Raw genomic sequence first — 18135 nt, 5'->3', positions numbered from 1 at the left:
TTTGGTCTTGTTCTCATCAACTCGGCTATTTTACATGTATATTTATTTGTGAATATTTGAAGACTGAATAACAACCGAAACTAATAGAAATCTGTGTGAGGGAAGGATCACAATTTTAAAGAGAATATACAAAACTATAAAACAAACTTAAATACAAGTTTTTTTCCCAACAAAAACCGGGTAAACTGAATCCACTTGTTCAGTGCCTTTTATGAACTTCGTCTATCTTGTTCTGCTGTTCGGAGCACTTGATTTGCCAATGATGAAAATGACTTTGCTGTGTCTTGCATTTCTGTAGTTTTAACATTAATGCCCTGCCAAATCATAAGAGTGAAATGTGAGAAATAAAGAACATACTTCTCTTTTTGTGTTCTGCATTTTTTTGTGTTAAACCAAAATATTTTACCTGAAGTTTGTTCAAGTTGTCACGCAGCTTGCTTTCTGACAGTTTAGCAGCACTTGTTTCCTGCATTATCAGATTTTTTTTTTTGAATCATTTTTTGTTTCTAATGCACCTTAGGAGATTATTAAAAACTTCAAGTACAAATTATGTGCTAAAGCATAGTTTTCTCACTACTATATGGTGGGTCTAGCCAAGAAGTACTCGATGATTAGACAAAATATAACAAGAATCTTTGTCAGAATTTATGGTGCTGCTTCGATAACAAGTGGTGGGATCAACTTTTTCGTTGCAAGGCCAAGGAGTAAGGACAATGTCACCTCATTCTGGTGACAAAGTTCTGGTTCTCGAATATTTTCCGAGTCTAATTATCGATCAAAAAGTTTGTGTTAGTTTTTTCAAATGGTAGTCGCTAGACCTACGAATCCACGATTACTTGATTAATAAGTTTAGTGAGATTAACTAACTATGGTGACTGAGAAGCTCCCATAAGTAGATGGGTTGTTATATGATGGAGATTCCATGCATGATAGATAGTGATAGAGGATGCATACTCAGGAAGATATATATTACTTACATTGGAACAAGAATAAGAAGAGAATCCATATTTTTTCTTAATTTGATCAACTGTTCCGGCTTGCTCTTCTTGTTGATCTTCCTTTGCTGATGTTTTGTGAATGTTTCCCTTCATCTCTTTCAACTTACCTGCATTTGGATGCTCAATTCAACTAATTTAGCTAGTGTTCGGCGTTTAATCGTCTTCATTTATATCTTACGAAGCAAAAGTTCTTAGCTAGTTAGAATTGATTTTGATGTAAAGTGATTTATGTTTGGTAGTTCCTAAAACTTCCCACTTCTCCCAAAATCAACTGAAGAACATGAGAGAATAATTGACTCACAAAAAGTAAAACTCAATTGAGTCATTTTCCCACTAACCTTTTAGAGCATGAAACTTTCCAGCCAATTTCTTCTTGTTAAGAGCTCCCAATCCCAATTTGTTTTGTTCTCTGTGTTTTTCTTCATGATCATCTATGTCAATGTCATCTATACAAGAACAATTAAGAACATCTCAGATTTTATATAGAAATTCTATGAATACAGACTCATGCCTTAGATAATGTAAGTATTTATACCTATATTTAGATCAAGATCATCTTCATCAGCAGTCAGGTTATCATTATTATCTGTCTCAGAAGGAAAATTCGGATTCGAAAAGATCACTGAGAGTTCCTGGATACTCTCTTTAGAATCTTCTGTTTCCGCAATCGGGGCATGCTTTTCTTTACCACCGGTGAGATCTTTGATAACTGAACTGAATATTCCCTAGGGAAGCCAAAGAGCAAAGCAAGCACCATTACTTCCAAAGATAATATCAGCTAAGAATGGATCAAGTGAGGAGAATATGATATGAAATCTAACTCAATATGGTAGTTTGTCACAATCCATTGCTGTAAATCTTTTGGGCCAACAGAGAGTTTGCAAAGTTTAATAAAGTTTGTGTGTACCTTTTTCTTTTCCTTATGAATGGCTTGGCTAGGGACAAGCTCTTCTTGTGATGTCATCCTTTCTTTGCTGTAGATGGTGCTGACAAAATCCAAAAGCCTAGAATGAAGTCAAGCAATTTGTGAGAATGAATTACTTAGATGCATGGATGCTTCAAATTAGTATTTTAAGTTAAATATTCATATATACTATCTTCTTTAGTATTTTAAGTTAAATATTCTCCTAGTTTTATATAATATATTTGTTAGAGAGGTAAGAGAGAATAGTAGAGAAAAAGTTTGTATGCATTCAAGTTGTGTGGAATGATACAATATAAAATGGTATTTATTTGTGCTAAGAGAATTAAAATAATAAAGACGTAATATCCAATAATAAATATTCAGATATGCTAAATAATACTAATTGATTTTAATTATACTCTAACAAAATAGAGATGTTGACCTACTTCCATGGAAGATAGCTCATATAATCTTTTTAATCTGCTGTCGGAACATAATAGTATATTCATATTGCCCTCAAAATAAATAGAACTTGAAAGAAATTATTTTGATTCAACCATCTATTTTTTCAATTGTTTGTTAAATCTTTTATTTTGAATATCGACTAATCACTTAATATTTTTGAATTTTTTGTTATTTGTGCGATTTGGTAAATTAGTTATAGTAACCGATTCTATAAATCTATAAAGTTCTCAATAGAATAATTTATTTTATTATTAATTAAGAATTTCGTATATAACTAGAACAACTTCATAAATTGCAAATACTAATTTGTTAAGAATTAACCAAATTGAAGCTATAGTATCATCATTAGCTGGAATCGAAATATCCGCCAGATCGGGGTTACAATTTGTATCAATTAAACAAATTGTTGGAATTCCCAAAGTGATATGCATCTCTCTCTTCTCCATTAGGAGGAACTAACTTTAGTCCCTGTTGTGGTCCCACTTAATTAATTAATTAAAATACTTAAAATTAATATAATTAATTTTTTTCAATAATATTATTTAAATTTATAAATTTAAAAATAATTCATTATTAAAAGATATTAATATTAAATAAATTCATATATAATAATAATACACAATATATAATTCGAGATTATACTAATTTATAGTTTTGTGTTTACAACTGCTAATTTTAATAATATCATTAGCATTTTAAATTTTAAAAATAAAAATAACCAACTCAACTAAAAATTATTTTATAAGGTATAAAAATTAAATTTATTTTTTAATGTAAGTAAATTTAATTAATTATAATTTAATATAATAATATAAATAATATTCAATATTAATTATAATATAAATAATTAATTAAATAAAAACTTAATTATTTAATCTAATTAATTATTTAATTAATTATTATTTAAATAATTAATATAAATTATTAATTAAATAAAAAAATAATTATTTAATATAATTTTTATTATAATTATTATTAATTTAATTATTATTTAATTATTTAATTATTTCATATTTTATATTATTATTTTTTTATAATAACTTGCCAAATGGCAAGTTGTTATTGGTTAATTTGAGTCCCTACTTAGAGGGACTCCCTTACCTTGATCCTTGTGCGGGAACTCACTCCTTCTCTCCTCCAATGGTTAGAGTTCCTATATGTCAGAAAAAAGTCAAAGAGGAACTCACCATTGGAGGTGCTCTTAGAGCATCTCCAATGGTGAGTTCCTCTTTGACTTTTTTCTGACATATAGGAACTCTAACCATTGGAGGAGAGAAGGAGTGAGTTCCCGCACAAGGATCAAGGTAAGGGAGTCCCTCTAAGTAGGGACTCAAATTAACCAATAACAACTTGCCATTTGGCAAGTTATATAAAAAAATAATAATATAAAATCTGAAATAATTAAATAATTAATTAGATTAAATAATTAAGTTTTTATTTAATTAATAATTTATATTAATTATTTATATTATAATTAATATTGAATATTATTTATATTATTATATTAAATTATAATTAATTAAATTTACTTACATTAAAAAATAAATTTAATTTTTATATCTTATAAAATAATTTTTAGTTGAGTTGGTTATTTTTATTTTTAAAATTTAAAATGCTAATGATATTATTAAAATTAGCAGTTGTAAACACAAAATTATAAATTAGTATAATGTTGAATTATATATTGTGTATTATTATTATATATGAATTTATTTAATATTAATATCTTTTAATAATGAAAATTTAAATAATATTATTGAAAAAAATTAATTATATTAATTTTAAGTATTTTAATTAATTAATTAAGTGGGACCACAATAGGGACTAAAGTTAGTTCCTCTTACTGGAGAAGAGAGAGATGCTTTGAGTTCCTATTTATTGTTTATGACGCAAAAGCTGATGTGGAGTTACTTTTTATGACAGGTGGGCCATAAACAGAAACTGGGATGAGTTCCCTACTGGAGATGATCTAAGAGCAGTATACTCCTCTTATTGATCAACGATTTTGACAATATCGGGTAAGTCAGTCATATATTTAATGCTACCTAGATAGGTTTCCAAGTGTGGTAACTATCTCTTCAAAATAGCAGTATTTTTTTTTGGCAAACTATGAATTCTGCCTGTTTTTTGTTATGTTCTTAAGGACCTAAACTTATGAAATCTCGTTTCTGTCGTATACCAATTGGATTGTCGAGCCATTTTTTTATTAACATAATGTCATGATGATACTGAGCTCTTGTTGCGGCCGTTGCTATTAAATCCGCATCTTTATTTTTTGTGCCAACAATTAAAGATTGTTTTCCTTTACTTGCCGCATCAAGAACCAAATCAAAATCTTCTGATAAAAAGCCAGCAGTTTTTGTAAGATTTAGAATATGAATACGAATACACTTAAGTTTTGTGGATATATAAGGTGCCACAAAAAATATCTTTTTCCCAGTTTCATATCCTAAACGATTTTTCAAAAAACTAATAAGAGTTTTAGCAAAAGGTTTCGATTGGTTGAAAGGTCTGGAAGAGAAAGTTGTCTTGGGAAATGATACCCGTTGGTACCGGATTCAAAATGGAAACACACTCCAAATCTGCCCCGAACGCCGCCACCACCACCACCAATGACGGTGAAAAAGCGACGGCCGCTCCGGTGATGACTCCTGAATTTAGGCTTGCAAATCACTTACTACTCTCGAAAGAAAGCAGCGGTTACAAGAACGTTGCCTTTTCTCCTTTGTGCATCAAACTCCTTCTTGGCATTGTTGCCGCCGGGTCCAACGGCCCGGTTTGTGACGAACTCCTCTCGTTCCTCCGATCAGAATCCATCAACGATCTCAACTCCGTCGCAACACAGCTCTTGTCCTCCGTGCTTGTGGACCGTTCTTCGAGCGGCGGACCTCACCTCTCTTTCGCAAATGGTGTTTGGGTTGACAAAACCCTAACTCTAAAGCCTTCCTTCTCACAAGTATTGGAGAATACTTACAAGCCCACTTTGGCTTCACTTGATTTCACAAACAAGGGTGAAGTAGCGAAGGAGATTAACTCATGGGCTGAAAGGGAGTCGAAAGGCGTTGTTAACAACATCATTGATCCTTATTCAATCGAATTGAAGGACGTGATCATGGCTAACACACTCTACTTCAAAGGATTATGGAGAGACAGTGGCACCTTCAGAGAAAAACATACACGGGATGGTGACTTTCATCTCTTGGATGGTGGTGGCTCAGTGAAGGTTCCCTTCATGGATGGAAGTCACCAACATTACGCCAATGCTCATCATTATCAAGATTTCAAGGTCCTCAGTCTTAATTACAAGGAAGCCAGCGAAAATGTCCCCAAAAGGATGTACACCATGCACATTTTTCTTCCTGATGAAATCAACGGCTTGCCGGCTTTGGTCCAAAAGGTATGTACTGAATCTGAATCTCTTGAAAACATGCTCCCGAACGGTTATAAAAGATTAGGTGTGTTAAAGATCCCAAGATTTAGGCTATCTTTTATGGTTGAGGCTTCTCCAATGTTAAAGAAGATGGGTTTGGTGTTACCATTCATGGAAGGAGCTTTGACTGAAATGGTGGAGGAGAGAGCTGCGTATATTTCCAACATTATCCAGAAATGCATCATTGAAGTGAACGAAGAAGGGACCAAAGCTGTTGCAGCTGGAAGGTTGCAAATACCTACCACTGCAGGAAGAGGAAGAACAAGGAGGGAGAAGCCTCCTCCTCCTTTTGACTTTATTGCAGACCATCCATTCTTGTTTCTGATCAGAGAACAATTTACTGGAACTGTTCTTTTTGTTGGTCAAGTGCTCAATCCTCTTTACGGTTAATGCCATGGTTATCAATATACCAAAAACCTCAAGTTACTAGGTTACTGGTGAGTTATTGGTCCAACTTTATGATATGAAGACGATTCGATGTGAATGCTAATTGATCTAATTGATCCTCATTATACTCTAACAATATTAAAGCCGAGTTGTATCTTGTAACTTCTAAGCACAGTCTTATACTCGTATATGGAAGTAGTTTTGTGGTTTATTAAGAAATTACCTGAAAATTTTGCTTTGGACCAATGTTGAGAACACAAGAATTTCTTGATCACCACTAACCTGTAAAAATGGAATTTGGGTCAATTACTTGAATCAAACAAATGTATAAGCTTTTACAAGTAAAAAGAATATGGCCATACCAAAACAAGATCTCCTCTTGATGAACAACACATCTGGATGTCAGAAAATGATCCAAGTTTTGGAGGCGAATAGTTGAAACCTCTAATAGAAGTCTCCACAATCAAGGATAATTCCGGCAAAGACCTAAATATTTGAAGTGTGTGTCTAGTTATAAAACATTTCGCTAAAAAGGCGAAATACTTGACGTGCAAGCCAGAAATTATGAATAATTAGTCATAATATGTGATATATACTCTTCTCATTACCTTAATTCTACTTTTCCATTGGTGAAAAGGAGCATAAGGCCAATATCATTATTGCTGTGAAATGTTGATGCCCAGCAACATGAAGAAGAATGAAACTTCTTCTTATAGAGCACCTTTTTTGTTCCCTGCAATGCAAGAAAAGCATTGTTGCAAGCATTGGCTAACGAATAATTTTCTTGTTAGATATTATTCTGGATTGTTATTATGGCATCATGCATTGAATTAAATTACCTGAACAGCATGAACTAATGAATAGACATACAAAGCCTTCTCAGAACAAAGCAGAATATATGATTGCTTTGTTGTTGCATCCTCACTGTTACCCTGTCCCTCTGTGTACAATGATATTAATAAATAATAATCACCTCAATCTTTCTAATAATTTGCTTCATAAATATCAGCATTCAACAATATTATTAAACTATATTGATCCTAAACAGAATAAGCATCTGCATCAAGTTCTTGATAAATTTGATCATGATGTTATCTTTTGTATAGGCTTACCCAACACCTGCATAAATAGAGCTCTAGAGGGCTTCTTTGGATGAACACTTCCATTGCCAAGTGTGTTTCCAGTTTCAGTATCAAGTGCAAAAATAGATGAGTCCTTTGTTCCGACCGCTAGAATGTTCTTCTCAAAACCCTGCAGACTGCATGTTAGGAACTGTAGATCGACAATGCCGGCGGATATTTCGCTAGCAATGTTTTTCTGATACAGCAATGTTGGTCCATCCATGCTAAAAACTGAAACCTGTAACAAACAACAGTTAAGGAGTTAAAAAAATCCAAACAAATGATAAGGGTTAATATAAATGCAAAACTGACACATTTTCTTTACAACTCAGGTATCTGACCTCAAATTCATATCTAAGGATGCTTTCGGACAATGACCAAAAAACACATCTTCAATATTGAAATAAAAAGGTATAAAGTATAATCTCACATGTCCTTGATCAGAACCAATTGCAAGATGTGTTGAACTGTGATTTATGTTCATAGAAAGCACAGCACCATTAGTCTTCAGAACTTTCACACTCTGGATTATATGATCAGTTCCTTTCTTTGAACTGCCTGCACAAAGAGGAATCGAAATGAAAGTTGCTGTTAATTAAAATATTTAAGAGTTTTAGCTTTCTGATAACAAAGAAAATTCTATATTCTATGTCATACCAGTAAGAGACATGAAGCTGTTGGTAGTATATGGTTCAGGTTTGAATCTAAATAAGCGAACCTGTTAATCATGTTTATGGAAAACATATTATAACTAGGAAAGGATGAAAATTTAAGAAAATGATCACAATGTATCATCGAAGAAATCTAACCGTTCCGCTCTGATCACCAGAAACAAGAAGAGGATATGTGCTATCAAAAAATAATGCTGTCAAGGGTATGCCACTTAAAGAAAAATCATTTTCACTCTGCATTAAGATCAAGGAAAAAGATTAAGAAAAGAACTTATGACTGAAATTATGCTAACTACTAAGTTCTAAATCATGAACATGGAAGAGGGGACTTGATTACAAACTTTTAAACTAACTATAAAGATCCAATTGAAAATTAATTGAAACTATAGGAACGTCTAGGATAATTTAACCACAAAAAAATATTACCTGTTGCTTTAACTGCAGAATTGGGATGAAAAGGGGACATGAAGCATCCCAGAAGTTTAGAGCTCCATTGCTGTGTCCAGTTATGTACAGATTTTGAACTTTTGAGAATCCAGTAAACTTGGCAGAACTCAGTGTAGACCCATCCTTTTGATTAGTTTCGACCGTAATGAGTGGTGGATAATTTTTTATCAGCTCTCTATAATACTATGTCACCATAGAAAAGAAAATCACAAACAAGTACATTAGCATAGAAGATGTAAATTTCAAGAAAGAATGAATATATGGGTTAAATTTCAGGAGCACTCATTAAATGTGCTTCATAAGTATACAAGTATTTCTTGCAGACTATGATAGCTTAATGGAGAGTCCGTGCTGCTTATGTCAAGTAAAAAACAATCCAAATTCATAACCCCTATTAATGTATTACCTCCTCTTCAATGTTTAATATATTGGTAGTGTTGGATATGAATTTTGAAGTTGTGATGCTTGAATCTGCAAATGGTAATTTCACAGTCACTTCCTTTGGAAGTGAGGGTGAGGACTTGGATTGGCTTTGTATCAGATATCTTTCAATCAAACCATCATCATATTGATATATATGGCCTGATTTCCCAATCAGAATCAAAGATTCTTGTCTGTGCTTGCTTTGTTCATTTGAAGAAGCTGATATGAGCTCCATGGCAACACAACTTTCAGACAAATGAAGGCCCAACTTAATCGTGCGTGATTCTATGTTATCATTCAATAACACTACCTGCATCATAGTAAGTTTCAACCATGATCTCAAGAATTTTTATCTAGGTTAATTACTATAGAACTTTTACTTATCTAGGATAGAAATTCTGAAAAGTTAGTATGAAAATTAAATAAATAAACCTAGAAGCATCTGAAAGTATTTTGAAGAATCCGGTATCACACAAATCCGATACAAAACAAGCAATTCCGATCATATTTTCAGCAAAAATATGCGAATACCTGCAATGAGTTTAAAGAAGATGCATCATCACAATCTCCCATGACATATAATCTACTAGCCTTTCCTTCAGCATAAATCCATTTCATTGATCCTATGGGAATTTTCTCTGACTTGTATCCCAAGTTAAGTTTAAGAAGAGGAGTGTTCTGTGTACTATTATGATCCGGCGCTGATGCTGAACTGTCTCTTCCTACGTTTAGGGAAGGGATACTCCAAATGAAGATCTCTCCATTGTTGTAGCCTACAACAACTTTGCTTCCAAAAGGACATGACCAACATGCAGAAGAAACTTTCTTTGTTTCACTATGGAGTGGTTGTGACATGTTTCCACCAGTTTTGAAAACAGTTTTGCTTTCTCTAATATCCCACAAAATTATCTGGCCATTTCTAAAGATTATCAGAACCCTGCATTGAAACAAAAAACAGAAACTTGAATTGACTGAAATTTTTATACTGTCATCGTATCAAAATTAAGTCCTTTTGTATGCACTCGAGTGTATAATAGTACAAAAGTTTTCAATCAATTTCTTATAGCTTAAACATTTCAAATTCATTTCCAATATTTTGTACACACATTTTTCAACCAGGTCCATAAGAATTATCACAAAACTTTATAATGTGCGAAAACTTTATATGGCAATGTATCATTCGGTATGTACTATGTAGGTTTGATCACAAAATGTTAGAACTAGGGATCCAATTACAAACTTCTATATAACTTATAGAGACTTGATTACAAACTTTAAGATTATAGAGACCTAATTGAAATTTGTGGAAAATCTAGAGATAATCTTGAGAGTAATTTCACCTTTTACTTTCAGCTGCTGGTTGAGGCAGAATATGTGTCACAACAGTATCATCAGGCACTTCAGAATCTCCTAAATAATGTGATTAAGGAACTTAAGCTCAAATAATTAATGAAGCAATGTTAATTAACTATTCTACACAAAATAGATACTAATGTATCTCAAATTCTCACCGTAAGAAGCCGAGAGGGGTATTGTGTACTGCATTTGAACCATATGCCAAGGTTCTTGATCAATCTTCAACACTGAAATATTACCATTAGAATATCCAATGTACCTGCCAATGGAAAAATGCATATGATAAATTTTGGACCTCCCTCAAAAAATAATTTTTGATAGTTTGGCATGAATTGTGCATATTATTACTTACATATATAGGCTATGTTGTATGACTGCAAAGGAAGTGATTTCTTCCTTCACAATGTAAGCATCTGACAAAAGTTTCTTGTCTATGTCCCAAACCTAAATATGATATTTCTTAGAAGAATCAATTAACTTACTAGCACATTAATTTTTTGCTTTCAACATTGTAATGTAATGTAATATCAGTGCAAAGGAGTTTTACATTGTCAACCAATAGAAATTTTAAGGAAGTGTCAAGTCATGGTATATGACCACCGATTATAACTATCTACGATGATTCGCTATCTATTAGTTGACCTGTAAAACTGTTTTGCAATGTCAATGCATAGAAGTTATTCTCAACAATGCAATGCAGAGGCAGCTAGACAAATTGTTATAAATGTAAGAGAAAGTTAACTTGCCTCAATATGATTATTGGAAGTAACATTTATGAGAATGCCTTGGTTCTGGATGAACTGCATTATATCAAATGTGAATGTCAATGTGAGTGTTACAATACAATGCATACTTATATGTGTATATAACTATATATATAGGGAAATTTGATCATGAAAAGTAAGGGCCATCACCTGTAAGAACTTGCTAGGCAATGGCTCACTAGATTCAAGTAGGCCTTGGGAATTACCTTTACCATATAGTTTAATCCGACCATCCCTTTTTGGAAATAAATCTCAACAGAATCAGTTTCGACTTGAAGCTTATGAGGACAAAAAAAGGATCTCATTTAATAACACTTAACATGTTCAAATATTCCATTTCCATGATAGATTTCAGTCATTTCACATAGGAAAGAGTACAACAACACAAAACCAGTTAAGTAAAAATAATTATCCACGAAAGACGACAAAGTTACTCGTGAAAGAACGAAAATTCTTCAAATACACTCAAAAGACTCATTGACAAAACTATTGAAAAGACTTAGAATTAGGCAAGGGCCAAGGGGAATGAATGAAATTACTTTGTAGAAATGGCCAGTATCATGTGAGTATTGTCAAAAGCAAAGTTTGCAGCACCAGATGGCACCCCATTATGAAATAACAACCTTGGATCCACATCACTTGCTTTTAATCCATCTGAGGAATTTCCTCCTGGCTGCAACCATAAATGCAATGCAATGTTAAGTCTTTATTTGTTTGAAGTTTGAAGTAAGCTAAAGATAGTTGGTACAGATTGTAAAGATTCTATATGTTAGTACTAAAAATTGAACTCAGATTCTTGTGAAATCTAACTTTGTTCTTTACTAACTGTGCCAACCATCTTTAGTAGTAGATTCATGTAAGGAACTATTCAACTATCATCGTTAGCTTGTAGTACCATTCCCTATCAAATTATCAATACTATTTTCCAACACTTGTGTGAAGAACTTCAACTTCTATATTACCATCACAATCACCACAACTCACCACATTTTTACCAAATATCAAGTGAATTTTTTATTTAGCAGAAAACAACCATTATAGTTCAGTATAATTATGACAATATGTTACATAACTTTTAATAATAAATTTTCTAAGCTATCAAACTCTTGAGTAAAATAACTAAAGAAGTTCAACTAGCTACCAACTATACTAAAGTCTCTGTGATTAAAGTAGCATAACACTTGTTCTATCAGGCTGCATTTGGATGGAAATTGGAGACTGAGAAACTGAGACTTTCTATATTGTATTTTGATATAAAATATATTAGATTGAATTAAATTTAAAATTTGAGAAATTAAATAAAAATATTCTTTTAAAAAAATATTATTAAAATTTTAGTCTCAATTCCAAATGTCTCCACTTTCTGGAAAATTTTGAGTTCAGAATTAAAATTCAATTCCAGCCTCTAATCACCAAACACTATCTCATAGACACAAAATAGATTAATTGAATATGCCAATATGAGACTCCAAATTTTTGAATTCACAAAAATGAAACTAAAATCTTAGTCCAATTCCATTGCTTGTTGGGACACTTGTTTAGTTCCCTGAATCCCAGGGCCTTGGATTCTGGTGGGGAGAGTAAGTGAGCAACACGTTTCATAGAATTAGAAACATTAATGCTAGAAAAATGGGTCCACACAAAAGACCTTCTAATTAAAAATACCACCGACCACTGTTCTCAAAGTTGGATAACACCGTATCTTTTTCCAATCTTCACTATTTGGTCAACAATTCAGCATGATTTTTTTGTAATATATACTAAAAAGAATTTTTCTAAAGCAATTCCTATTTATATTCGGTTCTTCAAACAGAATACAAAATGTCCGGAAAATGAAATTTGGTTTATTAAATTAATCAAATACTAGAGAAATGAAATTCATAAATTAATTTGATATTATAATAAATTAAAATATTTTAAACAATTATCTAATCATATACACCACATTATAATCAAGTGTTTTCGTCATACAGTAATTACTTTTAAAAGTCACCTATATAAGCATATACAAGATAATATTAAAATTTCTTTTCTTTTTTTTTTTTTTTGTGTAGTGGCGTAATATTAAAGCATATAAAATTATCCAACCTGCTCAAATTCTAATATATTGTGAAGACTACTAACTACACTAAGGAGCCATATTTCACACCAAAATTAATTTTTCTTAAAAACAAAATAAAATACAATTCTGTTAGATAACCAATAAAAATCTAATCAACAATAAATCAATAAATCAATAAATATTTTTAAATTATATTCTGTATTAATTAGTCGTCATTAATTTAAATTTTATTTTAAAAAAATACAAAAGTCATACTTATTAATTAAAGTTATTTAAAATTAACTGATTAAAAGTTATTTACCTATATTTCCTTTTTTTGAGAATGTCATTGATATGTTTCATTTTTCTATTAAACAAAAAAGGTTGAAGGTAGATCCAGATTACATGTAAAATAATATATAATCGAAGCTCGAATATCTAAGTTGAGAATCAGATGAAGGAAATTAAAGGGGAATGAATCGATGCTAAGAATAAGAAGTAGATTGAAGTGTAATTTTAGGTATAGCTAGGAAGTTGAGGAATGAATAATGAAGAAGAGGAAGAAAGAATTGAGAATGGAATTGAAATGAATAGTGATTGATCTGACCTTCTTTATGGAGGCTTTTTCAACGAGCTTCTTCACGGCGAACATTGTTCAAATAATCTTAGAGTGGATATTGAAGAAGAAGAAGAAGAAGAAGAAGTGGGGAATGTGCGTAGTTTGTGGCAGTTTGCAGTATCTGGTTGTGACGAAGAGGTGATTGATGAAAATATATACGATGCTTTTTCAAAGAACAGAAAGCACAACTAAACCAAAGATTCTTCTCACTTATGACAATGATGTTAATAGATTTCATCCTTTTTCTTTTGGGTACCAAATTTAACGGTTGAAAATTGACTGCCAGTTAGTTTCATGTAAAGTTTAATTAAGAGTTATTAAATAATAATTTAATTAAATTATTTAATAATTTTTAACTGTTAACTTCACGTAAAATTAATTACATATAAATTCTGCCAATTTAAATACAATAGTAATGTCTAGTTTAAAGGCTAATTACTTAATCTGTTTATATAAGTGTTAAAGATTCGTATCTCATTTTATATACATGGTCATTTATTGATTAACGATAAATTCTTAAATTAAACTCAGATTCTGTTTAAATTAATCCTTTTCATGTTGAGTTGAGAGATACTGTAAAAAAAAATGTCTAAATTTAAAAAAATAGCTGAATAATTTTACAATTATAATTTGGGATTTATGCAAATAAATTTAAATAAATACAATATTATGTAATTTTCTTAAAACAAAAATAATTACATTTCATTTTTTCGTGTGTATGTAAATTATAATTTTAAACTAGGATTTAAAAATATATATATAATATAATTTACGTTTTAAAACTACAATTTACTAAAACTTATACTTATTGAGTTACAGAGAAATTATTATATATTTTTACAAGCAAATATTTATTTATTATAAATAGCCACCAACAAATAAGTTAAGTCAATTATTAATTTTCCATAACAATATAATTATTTCTAGTGTTCTATACTATTTGTTGAGATGATTGCCCAAAAATATGCTGAAATTTAGTTTAGGCTTTTCCAAATGACCCCTTTTATTTTTAGAAGAAAACAAAATCTACAAAAATGAAAAATATAGAAAATCTAAGTTATAGTGGATAGGATAAGATTTATCAAAAAGACATTTATGCTTGACTATGTGTAGTGTTAAAATGTTTAATCTCACTCACTCACTCACTCACTCACTTTGACTTTGTCTTCACTCTTTAGAACGTGTTACTGTTTTCCTCGAACAAATTAGATCCTACACGTGTCAGCTGTTGATAGCATAGTGGGACCCAAACCATGGATGGTGGAGCCCACACTATTATTACGTATACGTGGCACAACCGAAAGGACTTTGCTTCATCCAATTGCGTTTTCTCTTCTCCCAACCCCCCTTTTATTTTTGGAAATTTTATTACTATCTTTTTGGATTGTTTGGTACCATTGACGTTAATGTTACCTAATGTTAAGTTATGTTAATCAATTTAGGTTAGTCGATAATTAGTCTACTTAAATAACAATCCCACTAGGTATATATATTTTTTATTGAAGAGGTTTCATCACGTTTGCATGTGCATCTTCGATGGAAACGAGCAACAGAAGTATAGAACGTTGAAAAAAATGAAAGTGTATAGTATATTACTATTTCACTGATTTTATTCGTTAATCTTAATTATAAAAAATATATATAATATATAATTAAAATTAACTATTAAAAGTTATGAAAATATTAGTATAGCGAAAGACTTTTCAATTATATACCAATTTATCAGATTGACATGTGCCTCTTTCTACGTTATTACAAAAAGGAAAAGTATAGGATACTAACATATTATCTGTCAACTTTTGCCAACTCTTATTTATAATTGTGTTTTATGAAAGTGTGTTTGTGGATGTATCTAATAATTAATATATTTTAAATACATATATAAAGAGACACATCCAGAAAATATATCTATAAAGACACTTTTATTAAACACAGCTATAAAAAAGGCATTTTTATTAGACACATCCATAAACACACTTCCATGAAACACAATTATAAATAAGAGTTGGCAGAAGTTGGCAGATATGCTGTTGGTAACGTAGCGGAACCGTTACAAAAAAAAAGAAGGTATTTGATAGAAAAAAGATTTACCCCCATCAAATTGTATACCTTATTAGATAAGGTAACGTTGTCTCTTTTATAGGAAATATTTTAAGTGCGCCGGGAAGTATCGGTGTACCAATTATTTTAACTGTTGATTTTAATTAATATATATTATATATATTTTTTATAATTTAGATCAATAGTTAAAACAATTAGAGCACCGGTACTCCCACTACACTTGAAATGTTTCCTCTTTTATAAAAGGTCCAATGCTAGAACTATTTTGAATTCTAAAACTTGAACGTGAAAACAAGTGCGGTGTGACCTTTACCCTGCTTCTTTTACGTACATGAAATTATTACAACTTCAATGACAAATAATATCAATCAAATATCTTATCTGCCACGAAAATCTTGTGAACTCTGACCTCATCATGAATGTGTTTTTTTTTTTTTTGTTATTTTAAATAGATTAAACAAATCCCAATCTTAAATATTACATCACAAACTCACACAACATTTTTAAAAGTTCTTATCCACCACTTGACATTATTAAAGTTCGAATCCGAATACAACTAATGTGCTATCTCAATTAGGCTTCAGCTACTCATCATAAATGTGTTTGAATGTTTCTTCTTTTTTGGCCATGTGTTGTTTTTGGGCCGTGGGCCATGTGTTTGAATGTTTCCATTTAGAAAAATGGAGCACAATGGGTCAATGAATAGAAAAGTGGGCCACGATCTTGAACAAAAAGGCCCAATGGTAACTACACAAAGAAGGTCACACTTTTTTGTTTTGTCTGTGCCTTTCTGAATTCGTAGCCCAAAGTGGCCATGACCAAAAAATTTCCAAATTATTAAAATATATTTTTGTTAATATAGTTTGTTTTAATTATTTTGTTAATGTTTATAATTTCATCAAATTTTAAATTACATTCTTTAAAAATTTGTGAATTAGATCCTTATATTAGATATTAGACAAAAATTTGCAAATAAATCCTTATTAATTGTTATTTTTTAAGAAAATACACAATAATTTTAGAATATTTATTTTTATAATATTTTATAATCCATCCTATATAAGTACAAAATTAAATATTCTAAATAAATGTATTGTTTAAAAAAATATTTAATTAAATTATTTTATCATCTAATATAAATATTGATTACAAAATCTTAAAATATAAAAATTTAATTAAAATTTTGTTAAAATTATAAAGGATGTTAGAGTAATTGAGCCATTAAACTACGAATCAAATACTTCTATAAAATACTTAGGAGGAATTACTTAGTCATCATACTTAAACTCTAATGGTAAGAAGGAAAAAAATACAAAAAAAAAATAATAATACTAAGTAGACAAAAAAAATAATTAAAATTTATTTTATTTAATATTTATTAATTATTATAATAATTAATAAATATAAAATAATGTAAGTTTTGGCTGACTTTGGCTAAGTTTTTTTAGTTATCAAATATTTTTTTGAAAAAATATAACCTTAAATAGTTGTATATATTTTGGTATTTAGTTTAGAAAAATATAACAAATGAGCCAAAACCCCCCTAAATACAGGATCTGTGTTTATATTGGAATAATATAAGGAAAGAAAGTGATATAATAAGAAGAGGACAAAAACAAATTATTAATAATAATAAATCCAAAATTGGAAGGTGCTATCTGAAGCCAAATGGAGCCTCATGATCCAACTACATCACCACACCTCTTAGCTGTTTTGTTACGTGAGATCTGAAATATTCAAAGATTCCAAACATATATATGATGCTAAATTTTTATTCCATAATAAAAATTGTTACAAATTTTTTATTAACACCTGTAATTCCTTATGATGACTTCAACTTTTATGTCATTATATTTTGCTTGGAAAGTTCCATGTTTATATTCTTTCTTGCTTATTCAGATTACGGAATTAAATATATATGTTTGTATTCACCAACAAATACAATGAACAAAGGACAAATTATATATATAAACAAGTTCGAGAAACTTACAAATTAAATATGATTAACTGTTACATATGATCAAGACACTTCCATTATTTGATAAAAATATTTCCTTGTAAATTCACAAGAAAAATTTGGTCATGAGCTATGGTCTATGGTTTAATACTTTAATTAAACATGGAAGGAAGAAAATTTGGTTATTTTTTTTTAGAAATAGAAGAAGATTATGTGTAATTCATTGTAATGGTTAATTGGTATGTTTTTTTTTATTGAAATTTTAATTTTTGTTAATTTTAAATAATAAATTGGATTCTCAGTTTAAAAAATAATAAAATTTATAGATAAATTTAAAGGTCATATTTTATAGTGCATAAATTAGAGAGTCAAATTTATGTTAAAATATTTTTCAACCGTAAAACAGATTTGCATATTTTAAAAAAAGTAATACTAAAATACAAATTTAATGGTCAGATTTGTAAGTTTAAAATAAAATAAAAAATATAACT

The 18135-nt window shown here is 30.2% G+C and overlaps 2 protein-coding genes across 2 annotated transcripts; one reads left to right on the top strand and one right to left on the bottom strand.

Moving 5' to 3' along the window:
* Positions 1-7: 7 nt before the first annotated feature.
* Positions 8-13862, bottom strand: LOC112786091 (uncharacterized). Its single transcript, XM_025829511.3, has 24 exons — positions 13615-13862; positions 11506-11639; positions 11117-11201; positions 10949-11002; positions 10555-10646; positions 10358-10461; positions 10187-10256; positions 9378-9783; positions 8830-9156; positions 8403-8606; positions 8115-8210; positions 7963-8023; positions 7736-7863; positions 7297-7543; positions 7024-7124; positions 6793-6917; positions 6547-6670; positions 6408-6466; positions 1906-2002; positions 1534-1723; positions 1337-1444; positions 978-1105; positions 407-466; positions 8-314 (listed from the first exon to the last, which is right to left on the bottom strand). The coding sequence occupies exons 1-24, from the start codon at positions 13657-13659 to the stop codon at positions 210-212; spliced, it is 3150 nt and encodes a 1049-aa protein (XP_025685296.1). The 5' UTR covers positions 13660-13862; the 3' UTR covers positions 8-209.
* LOC112786093 (serpin-ZX-like) lies at positions 4210-6403 on the top strand. The gene has a single exon (XM_025829513.3). It carries the CDS (start codon positions 4904-4906, stop codon positions 6185-6187), a length of 1284 nt encoding a protein of 427 aa, XP_025685298.1. The 5' UTR covers positions 4210-4903; the 3' UTR covers positions 6188-6403.
* Positions 13863-18135: the final 4273 nt, after the last annotated feature.

The sequence above is a fragment of the Arachis hypogaea genome, chromosome 20 (assembly GCF_003086295.3).
Source record: "Arachis hypogaea cultivar Tifrunner chromosome 20, arahy.Tifrunner.gnm2.J5K5, whole genome shotgun sequence".
Lineage (NCBI taxonomy): Eukaryota > Viridiplantae > Streptophyta > Magnoliopsida > Fabales > Fabaceae > Arachis > Arachis hypogaea.
Note: the sequence above shows the minus strand (reverse complement) of the source record. Positions and strands in the feature narration are given on the sequence as shown.